Source organism: Myotis davidii, unplaced genomic scaffold (genome assembly GCF_000327345.1).
Source record: "Myotis davidii unplaced genomic scaffold, ASM32734v1 scaffold175, whole genome shotgun sequence".
Lineage (NCBI taxonomy): Eukaryota > Metazoa > Chordata > Mammalia > Chiroptera > Vespertilionidae > Myotis > Myotis davidii.
This window is the reverse complement of record NW_006286972.1, coordinates 948,104-959,512: the sequence shown is the minus strand read 5'-3', so window position 1 is coordinate 959,512 and position 11,409 is coordinate 948,104. Positions and strand designations below refer to the sequence as shown.

At 40.8% G+C, this 11,409-nt stretch overlaps 1 protein-coding gene across 4 annotated transcripts in view; it reads right to left on the bottom strand.

The window, feature by feature from the left end:
* The window catches only part of GABPA (GA binding protein transcription factor alpha subunit), a 32,108-nt gene that overhangs the window by 15,368 nt on the left and 5,331 nt on the right, over positions 1-11,409 (bottom strand). For all 4 annotated transcript variants that reach the window (XM_015560680.1, XM_006758751.2, XM_015560681.1 and 1 more), the window contains exons 2-5: positions 7,887-7,989; positions 5,830-5,971; positions 4,343-4,427; positions 2,257-2,502 (exon numbers count right to left, since the gene is read on the bottom strand). In XM_015560680.1, coding sequence (XP_015416166.1) covers positions 2,257-2,502; positions 4,343-4,427; positions 5,830-5,971; positions 7,887-7,963 — 550 coding nt within the window. In that variant the 5' untranslated portion in view covers positions 7,964-7,989. The remainder of the gene's footprint in view (positions 1-2,256; positions 2,503-4,342; positions 4,428-5,829; positions 5,972-7,886; positions 7,990-11,409) is intronic.

The window sequence follows — 11,409 nt, the reverse complement described above, 5'->3', positions numbered from 1 at the left end:
GGTGACAGGGGATGGTGCCCCAACCCCCCAATCGGCCCTACCCTGAGCGTTACTGGGGGTGGCATTGCAACCTCCCGATCCGCCCTGCTCTGTGCATGACAGGGGGTGGCGCCCCAAATCCCCAATCGGCCCTGCTCTGAGCCTGACCAGGGGCTGCACCTAGGGATTGGGCCTGCCCTCTGCCACTCGGAAGCAGGCCTAAGCCAGCAGGTCGTTATCTCCTGAGGGGTCCAAGACTACGAGAGGGCACAGGCCGGGCTGAGGGATCCCTCCCTACCCCCTGAGTGCACAAATTTTTGTGCACCGGCCTCTAGTAAGATTATAACAGTACCTGAAAAATTCCTATCACCTAGTGACACTCTAATGATTCTAACATTGTGTGATACAAAAGTTGCAAAAGCCAACAGCTGTGGTTGAGATAGCAAATGCCTTAACCTGGGTGTGGAAGAGGAGGACACTGAGGAGCTCCTAGAGGTGGTTTCTGAGGAACTGACTAATGAGAAGTTGTTGGATATGGCACAGGAACGCATAGCTAAAGAAGAAGAAAGAGAAAAGGAAACTGCAGAAGAAAAAGAAACCCCGAAAAAACTGACAGTGAAGGGTTTAGAAACTTTTGCAGACCTCAACAAGCTCCTTAAAAACTTTGAAAACATGAACCTCAACACTGAAAGGTTTCCATTAACAGAGAGGAATGTTCATTATCTGTTTAGAAATAAACTTATGATAAAAAAAATTTTTAAAAAGCAAACCACGATAGATACATTTCTAAAAAGAGTGACACCTCCTCAATAAACACCGCAGGCAGGTCCTTCGGAGGTACTCCAGAAGAAGGCATTGCTATTATGGGAGATGACAGCACCATGGAAGTTATTTATTGCCCCTGAAGACCTATCAGTAGAATGGATGAAATGTAGAGGTAGAAGACAGTGATTATGATTCTGCCTCTGTGCAGGCCTCAGGTAATGCATGTGTTTGTCTTAGTTCTTAACAAAAAAAGTTTAAAAAGTTAAAATAAAAAATTTAAAGAGCTTATAGAAGGATCTAAAGAAAATATTTTTGTACAGCTGTAAAATGTGTACTTTAAGCTACGTGCTATTACAAAAGAGCTGAAAAGTTTTAAAAAATTAAAATAAAGATACAGGAAGCTAAGGTTAATTTATTGGTGAAATAAGCTTTTTTGGTGAATTACGTGTAAAGGGATTACGTCTATAATAGTGTATAGTAACTCCCTAGGCCAGCTATGGGCAAACTACGGCCCGCGGGCCGGATCGGGTCTGTTTGGCTGTTCTATCCGGAGCCGAAAGATCGGAGGGTTCTCTTGCTCTCCCCTCCGCTCCTTCACCAGCAGCAGTGTTAACATGTATTAGTTCACACAAACACTCCATCCATGCTTTTGTCCCAGCCCTCCGGTCTAGTTTAAGAACCCATTGTGGCCCTCGAGTCAAAAAGTTTGCCCACACCTAGGCCTTCACAGTCACTCACCACTTATTCACTGACTCCCAACGAGCAACTTGCAGTCCTGCAAACTCCACTCATGTGTATCATTTCTATCTTCTGTACCATATTTTCACTGTACCTTTACTATGCTTAGATACACAAATACTTGCCATTATGTTACAATTGCAACCGGTGTTCAGTACAGTCACATGATATATTATAGGTCTACAGCCTAGAGCAATAGAGTATTCCAGACAGTCTAAGTGTGTGACAGGCTATAGCCCAGGGATGGCAAACCTATGACACCTGTGTCAGAGTTGACACGCGAACTCATTTTTTTGGTTGATTTTTCATTGTTAAATGGCATTTAAATATATAAAATAAATATCAAAAATATAAATCTTTGTTTTACTATGGTTGCAAAGATCAAAAAATTTCTCTATGTGACACGGCACCAGAGTTAAATTAGGGTTTTTCAAAATGTTGACACGCCGAGCTCAAAAGGTTCACCATCACTGCTATAGCCTGTATGTTTGTACATGAGCGCTGTGTTTGCGCAATGACAAAACTGCCTAATGGTGCATTTCTAAGAATGTACCCCATTGTTAAGTGAAGCCAGATGGTATTTCTCTGTATTCTTAGCACCCAGGACAGTATTTGTCCATCATGTGTTATAGTCCAAAAATAGTAGAAATACAGAAAATCAATATTCTCCCTAAAAATTCTACATTTAAAACAAATTACAGCTTACCCTAGTATCTTCTATGACAAGCCTAATTCTTATTATTCACCCTAACACGTAATTGTGTATTTCCTTACCGTACGGGATCCCAAGGCGCTCTTGCTCTTTCCTGTAACCTTCCAGTGCGGCAGCCCATCTGGTCACTTGTTCCGAGGTTTCATCTGAAATGGTTGTGATGTGTTTTGTGCCATCAAGAGTTATCACTTGAGCTTCTTCAACAAGATGTGCTTCTGCTTCGGCATGATGAGCATCTGGATCAATGACTACTTCAACTGTTTCCGCAGGTTTAACAATTTCAAGGATGTTGAGCTTTGGTTCCATTCCTTTAAAAGTGAATTAAAAAATATCCAGATGAAAACATGAAATTCACTAACAAAACTTAGTTGAGTTCTATATTCTAAAACGGGAGAGCAAAACTCCATTTTAAATGTTGAGCAATCTGTCTAGAGAATTTAACAGAGTCCTATTAAATGATAAAAACAATTCAATAGAACTTTGGAAATCTATATATATAAAGGGCTAATATGCAAAGTGTCCCCTCGGGAGTTCAACCAGGAGAACAGGAATTCGATCGCACAGTATGATGTGCACTTACCACAAGGAGGTGGCACGAAACATGGCGGATGACCAGCAGTGGTGACAAGGCACTGAGGGAGCAAGGGAAGGAGGAAGCGGGGAGGCAGGGAGAACCACGCAGTGGTGGCACATGGGCTTCGAGAGAAGGAAGGAAGGAGGAGACAGGGAGGTGGGGTACCTGATTGGCCCTGATCTCTGGCCAGGCCTAGGGGCCCTACCCATGCATGAACCGGGCCTCTACTCCTAAAGTGCTTAATATGTTAAGTGTCTGATTGTCTGTTCAACCAATCAAAGCATAATATGTTGATAATATGCTAAGGCCGCTCAACCACTCGTTATGACATGCACTGACCACCAGGGACAGACAATTGACTGGTTGACCAGTCGCTATGACATCACTGACCAGCAGGGAGCAGACGCTCCAACCAGTAGGTTTGCTGCTGGGGTCCAGCCAATTGGGACTAAGCAAGACGAGCCAGACATGCCCTGGAGCCCTCCCGTGTCCCTCTCAGTCCCTGTTGTGCACCAGTGGGGTCCCTCGGCCTGGCCTGCGCCCTCTCACAATCTGGGACCCTTCAAGGGATGTAGGAAAGCTGGTTTCTGTCCAATCCCACAGGCCAAGCTGAGCGACCCCACCAGTGCACAAATTCATGCACCCGGCCTCTAGTATTATTTAACAGTGTTGTGTCAATTCATATTTCCTGATTTTGAGCATTGTACTATGGTCATGTAAAAGAATTCCTTATTTTTAGAAAACACATATATTTAGGAATAGAAGGGAAACATGTCTGCAATTAGTAAATAGGTTAAAAAAATGTGGGGGTGAGGAAGAGAATAAAGCAACTTCCTTTGCATAATTTCTCTTTTTGTGCTAAACTGCAGAGTCTAGATCGCCTTGCAGCAAGGGTACCCAATGTGACTTAGGCTCTAGAACAGGGGTGGGCAAACTTTTTGACTCGAGGGCCACAATGGGTTCTTAAACTGGACTGGAGGGCTGGAACAAAAGCATGGATGGAGTGTTTGTGTGAACTAATATAAATTCAAAGTAAACATCATTACATACGGTCTTTTTTTTTTTTTTTTTTTTTAGTTTTATTCATTTCAAACGGGCCGGATCCAGCCCACAGGCCATAGTTTGCCCACAGTTGCTCTAGAACCACTGGTATGAGCCTTCTATTGAGAAATGAATTAAGAAGGGATAAGCAGGCACATGGCATTCATTTTTTGGCTCATGTGGAACACTGAAAAGGAAGCATGGTTCTAGCTTATGGTAGGCAGGGCAATTGTCAGTCCCGCACAGCAATGTGGCCGAGTCATCTTAGAAAGCCAACTAGAACCTGTTCTTCCAGCCCTCTCTGTGATCCTGTGATTTACTACCCTAACTCGCTGATTAAACCAGGTAAAATGTGTGATACTATCTGCTTAACCTTGACAGATAAAATAATTAATTCAAAAGCCTTAATATTTGGTTATATCACATTAAGTAATTTAGACAACCATCTAAAACACCCAAAACTTATATAATTGAATTCTCATATTAGAAAAACATGAGTGCAGTTTTAAATAACTACACAAAAATTAACTTACCTTGGTAAGAAATTACCTGTACACTAAGTTGTACAGTTCCATCTGTCTTTACTCCTTGGTCAAATAAACTTCTTTCTGGATCCAGCTAAATATGGGTAAAAGGACTAAGATTATTTTCACATAATCAACTGGTTTAATAAAAATAGATATATCAAACTATACTTAACCACTAAAGTATACTAATTAAAAGAACACATGTAATTCTTTGCCAAAATTTAAAATATTTTAACCACTGTGTTAGTAATTAAGGACAACATAAAGAACAGAATTTATTTTAAATTACAGTTTTCTCTAGCTCTAGAGTCTAGTTTAGGATTTTAAATAATGCCAAAAAGCAACTGTTTATTCCGTAAAAATATTTAAAGTAGAAAACAATGTAATTTATCTGTCATTAAAAAGCAAGAATATTTATTTAGTGGGGGCAATTTAAATAAATTTATTTATATAACTAGAGGCCTGGTGCATGAAATTCATGCATGGGGGAGGGGGATTTAGTCCCTCAGCCTGGCCTGCATCCTCTCACAATCCGGCACCCCTCAGGGGATATCAGGCCAAAACCGGCAGTCGGACATCCCTCTTGCAATCCAGGGAACTGCATGCACCAGTGACCACACTTTTCATACAGGTGAAAGGCATTTTGCTGTTGTATGGGCAACTACATTTTTTTTTTTGCCCTGATTATAAGAAGTAGTACATAACATGATCCTCCTGAGGCAGTAGCACCATTTCCCCCATCTTATGTGTAGAAAAACTGAAGCAGAGAGAAGTTAAGTAATTGGCTTTGTCACACAGTTGTAAGTGTCAGGATCAGGGCTGACCACAAAATGTGCCAGCCAGAGTCCATGCATGTCATCGCTGCATCATCCTGCTTTTTCAGTGTTAGAGTAGTCTTGCCAGGTTTTAATTTTTAAATCTAAGAGACTATTCACAATATATAGGGTAGGGTCCCTAGGCCTGGCGAGAGATCAAGGCTATCTGTGGGGCAATTGGTGGCCCTGCTGACACCTGCCTTGGCTGGCGTCCTGGCACCACCCACTGGCCGGCCCACCCCCGGACCGGATCGCTGCTGCCGGTCAGCTCCCTCAGTTGGGGCAGCTCCTGAGTTGAGCATCTGCCCCTGGCGGTCAGTGCACGTCATAACTGGTCGTTCCTGCCGGCTGTTTTGCCTTTGGTCAATTTGCTTATTAGGGTTTTATTATATAGGATACTTGCTGTTATCTCTCTTGTAACCAATTATACACATTTAAGGTCAGGGTTAATGCTAAATCTCTGATTACAAAATTACTAAGGGACTTATGACTTTACTACCTGACCTAGATATGAATATTTTTACTCATAATTCTTATCCTTTAAGTATGAGTGCTTTTTCCCCTCATATCACCTTATAGTGAATGCATTTCACACAATGACAAATTGATGACAAAAAGTAATTCTGACTTTCAGATATGCACTTAAATACTAAGATATAAATTTAATAAAAAGATTACCTGAATTTCTTGTAGACAAATTTCATGAGCATCCAAAGAACACTGTAGTCTTGGTTCTAGTAGTTTCTTTAAATTGCCTATTGGCTCATTGATGTCTATGGCCTGGCTTACACATTCAGCTGTGTAGGTCTGTTCTACAATGCTAAATGTTAAATAATTTAATGGTTAAAAAATTACATTTTTACCCTGAAAATTAAAGTAACAATACGCTCAAACCAAAACTGAATATCAAAACACATTTCTGGTCTTTGAAACTCATGTCTGCATAGACACCATTCAGAGTGGTAGACTTATCACCAACTAGTGCTGCCAAAAGACTAAGTCCGAAGTGATATAGTGCTTCTTAAATTAGGCTATGTAAAACCACACTGCAGCTCCCCATCTTGGTGAGCATGCTCTCTCTCTCAGGCCATTTGCCACATCATGAGCAGCCCTACAGAGAAGCCCATGCGGTCAGGAAGTGAACAGTCATATCACCAATCTCATGAGTGATCCTGTAAACAGATATGCTAGCCCCAGTCAATTCTTCAGATGACTATAGCCAGACTGACAGCTTAACTGCAAACACATGAAATACCCTGAAGCCAGAACTAAGGTCTGAGGTAATTTGTTGAATAAAAGAGACATGTAGTCTCTACTGTTTCTTCTGTTAGAGAAAATAGCATAGCGAAACATGTTAAAATTCTCTATCAAAAATATTAAGGCCTCTTGGGCAGTCATGACCTTTTCTGTCAGGAAAATGTTCCTGTGCCAGGGTATGGTGGCAAAGGATATGACCGAGGACAGCTAACGTGGAGTTTTCCTACGAGCTAGAGCCAGACCTCTCCTCTGAGATGAGGAGGTGGTATGAGTGATGACAGCCAGCTGGCAGAAAATATGGAGAGTTGCTAAACAACTAGTATAAATCTCAATTATGCCAGATGAATACATTCGAGAGATCTGTGTAGAACATGGTTCTTATAGTTAAATACACAGTATTGTACATTGAAAAATTTGTTGAGGGTAGATCTCATGTTAAGCGTTTTTACCACAATAAAACAATTTTATTTAAAACCTAAGATCTAAAATCTTAGCTGTACTCTAAACACTCAACATCCTATTCACTTTTATTTGGTCCATTCTCACTGCAATTATTCTAAACTTTTACTATAAAGAAGTTCTCTACTGCTCTTTAGTTCTTTTTACTTTCAGTGTATTATCTCATCTCCTGCTTTACAGAATAAAGCAGGACCATTAGCCCTAACTCTAGCCTTCTTCTTAACTCCCAAATCTCTATTTTTACCCATATTCTCCCTTTGGATTCTGAAGTTACAACCACTGCCCTTCTTCCTTAATAGAGTAATATTCTGTTACGATCCCAAGAACGAACACCCTTCACTGCTCTATATGCTTAGTACTGTGCACATACTTACTCATAAACCTGTATACCTTCTCAAACACAATGTGGCCTCTACAAGGGCAGGTTACTGTCTCATATATACTCCTGACAGTTCACAGTAGTTACATTTAGATATTTGTTGCATTAGTTCAGATTGGGAATTAAACTCTATAGGAAATCAAAATAACCAGCACAAATGAAAGAAAAAATAATCAAACAGTGCCCTGAGGGATAAAAACCATCACAATCAATTGCTTGATTACTAGCTATGCATATTACTATCTTTTTAAAAAATATATATTTTTATTAATTTTGAAGAGGAAGGGAGAGATAGAAACATCAATGATGAGAGAGAATCATTGATCGGCTACCTCCTGCATGCCCCCTACTGGGATTGAGCCCACAACCCAGGCATGTGCCCTTGACCCAAAACAAACCCAGGACCCTTCAGTCCGTAGGCCAATGATCTATCCACTGAGCCAAAACGGCTAGGGCATATTAGTATCTTTTAAAACTATCTTTTCCTCCCAGCTACAAGTTCTTTAAGTCAGAGGAAAAAGCAATACATTATCCCCCAAAATGCTAATGTCAGCTGGGAAAAAAAAGGCCCCAAAAGAACTCTGGCTTAATTCTTAATTTTAATGCATGTGGGTAATATATTAATTCAGATAATACCAACCTTTCTTCTGTGCATTCTGTTTTCTCTGTCCCATCAATTTCAATTTCTATCAGCTCCTCTGCTTCTCTTTTTGTCATGGTTGAAGTACTTCAGAAGCTCAGCCCTGTAAGAGTTAAATTTTAAGACATTTTAAAATTATCTGCACAAAAAGAAATGCTACACAAGAAGTAGAGACCCAATTCAAATAAAAGCAGAGAGTAAGTACAACAAGAGGAAGTAATCTTCACACATAAAAGAAAATCCACATGATACTGATAAACTAGTTTTGGTTTACATGGTGTTTATTAGCCTGACATGAATTCTTCATCGTTCTGTTAGATTTATTGGGATTTGTTCAGCCCAATCTCAGTCAATAAATTAACTCGTTACTTCAAAATCAAATGAAAGGTATGTCAACTATATAATAGCAATGTCAGTCTCAATAACAGATTCAAACCTGCAGCTTAAAAATCAACATAGAGCCCTGACAGGTTTGGCTCAGTGGATAGAGCGTCGGCCTGCGGACTGAAGGGTCCCAGGTTCAATTCCGGTCAAGGGCATGTACCTTGGTTGCGGGCACATTCCCAGTAGGGGGTGTGCAGGATAAAGCCATTCGATATTTCTCTCTCAATCGATGTTTCTAACTCTCTATCCCTCTCCCTTCCTCTCTGTAAAAAATCAATAAAATATATATTTTTTAAAAAAAAATCAACATAGAGATGAACCATTATTGTTTACCTAAAAGCTGTACTGTATTAGCAGGATGAAGAATGTACTTTATTAGCATTGTACTGATAGAGTGATATAAAATTAAAGTTAATTCTAGCTATGATTTGTTACAAATTACATATCTTGTAAGTGCCAGTATAATATTCTAAAACAGCAAAATCAAGTAACAAAATAGTTACCAATATGTACACTGTATTATACTGAACTACTACATTACTGTAGGACTAGAAGAGTCTTCTTTTCCACTTCAGAAAGGGCTATACCTCTCCTCAGGCCTATAATTAGCTGGCACCCAAATCGAGAATGCCTGGTATAAAAATGGTCTTATTTTCCCCACATTATTAAGGTTGCTCCCACGTCCTCTTATAGGAAGACCAGTAAGAGGCTGAGGTTCTCCAGCAGAATAAATACATATAATGAATGCACCTCTAACAGACTGCCTAGGCCAGTGATGAACCTTTTGAGCTCGGCATGTCAGCATTTTGAAAAACCCAAACTTAACTCTGGCGCCGTGTCACATATAGAAATTTTTTGATATTTGCAACCATAGTAAAACAAAGACTTATATTTTTGGTATTTATTTAATATATTTAAATGCCATTTAACAAAGAAAAATCAATAAAAAAAAATGAGTTTGTGTGTCACCTCTGACACGCGTGTCGTAAGTTTGCCATCACTGGCCTAGGCCCTAGCCAACTTTTGCTTTCTTTTGTTCTGTCCCAAGCTTAGCAGAACTTCCCTTTCCCTAATAAAGTCTATTCCTTAACACACTATTTGTAAAATTATGTTATCTTGTGCACTAGATCAAAACAGGTGGTGACCCTGTAGGACAACATAACCTCCACCTGGTTTGAAGGGATATTAGTATGTTTACAGATGTATACAAAATACTTTGAATAGTACCTCACTCTTCGTAGGCACTCTATTTAAAAAAATGTTTTAGAAACTATCATCCTATATAATAAATGCCTAATATGCTAAGTGTCCAGTCGACTGGTCGTTATGATATGCTAAGGTCGTTCAACCGCTCGCTGATGTGCACTGACCACCAGGGGGCAGACAGTCGACTGGTCGACTAGTTGCTATGACAGGCACTGACCACCAGGGGGCAGACACGCCGATTAGACTGAGTGAGACTGGCTGGACATGCCCTGGAGCCCTCCCGCAGTCCATCCCCGGCTGGCCAACCTCCCGTGTCTCTCCCTGGCCCCAATCGTGCACCGGTGGGGTCCCTTGGCCTGGCCTCCGCCCTCTTGCAACCTGGGACCCCTGGGGGATGTCAGAGAGCTGGTTTCAGCCGATCCCGCAGGCCAGGCCGAGGACCACACCGGTGCACGAATTCATGCACTGGGCCTCTAGTCCCCCATATAAAATTGACTCCAGGTCCCCTAAAGCAGTGGTTCTCAACCTGTGGGTCGCGACCCCTTTGGCAGTCGAATGACCCTTTCACAAGGGTTGCCTAAGACCATCGGAAAACACATATATAATTACATATTGTTTTTGTGAGTAATCACTAGGCTTTAATTATGTTTAATTTGTAACAATGAAATTGGGGGTCACCACAACATGAGGAACTGTATTAACGGGTCAGGGCATTAGGAAGGTTGAGAACCACTGCCCTAAAGGCTTAAATGTGAAAGACATAACTATAAAGCTAATAGAAGAAAATAGTGGGGATTCTTTTTATGGTTTAAGAATAAAAAATAATTTGTTAACATTCCAAAAGTTAAACCATAAGAAAAAAACTAATGTATTTGATTATATAAAAATTAAGATTTATGTTCAATAGACAGTATAACGACTAAGAAAAGATATTTTCGATATCCAAAGGTGACAAAGGAATAACTGGAATAGACAGCAAATTCCTGCAAATTGGTAACAATCCCCCAAAAGTCAGGACAAATTAGAAAAGCAGGTAAAGTATAGGAAAAGGGAAGTAACAGAGAAAACCAAAATGGTTAAGGATATAAAGAAATGTTCAAACTCAAATCATTCAAAAATGCAACTTAAAACAAAAACTTTATACCTTGAGTGTGTGTGTGTGAAAAATGTAGTGTTGAATACTGAAAAGGATAAGCAGGGATGTGGAGCCATAAGAATCCTCTGCTTCTGTTGAAGTACAGACAGGTCCAGCTATTCTGGAGAAAAATCTAGATTCTAGCAGCACTTACTCAAATCAAGTACGCTAATACCTGTGACCCAGCACGTGCCCTTAGATAAGCATTCCAGAGATACTGATTGATAAGGACGTTCAGAGTAGCTTGGTTGGGGATAGCTGGAAGCTGGAGCCAATAAAAGTATCCATGGTGCCTTAGCCGGTTTGGCTCCGTGGATAGAGCTACAGACTGAAGGGTCCAGGGTTCGATTCCAGTCAAGGGCACATGCCTGGGTTGTGGGCTCGGTCCCCAGTGTGGGACATGCGGGAGGCAGCCAATGGGTGATTCTCTCTCCTCATTGATGTTTCTCTCTCTCTCTCTCCCTTCCTCTATGAAATCAATAAGCATATATTAAAAAACACAAACCAGTATCCACGGTAAGAAAGTACTGAGATATAAGAAAATGTGAAAGAAGCAGACACCATGAAACTTCAGCAGCAGTTAAGAACAAGGAAATACACACAGAATCAGTGGGCCCTCTCCCTAGGGAGCCCCGGGCGGCTGTGCCTTTCCCCTCCCCCTCTTGGCCCCGGGCAGGTTACCATAACTTCCTCATTCCCAAGCTCCTGGGGCCCTTCCTTCACTTCTATAACTTGTTTCCTAAGCCTATTACTTCTGGGAATTACAGTTTCTATCTCTGTAATATACCATAAACGTTC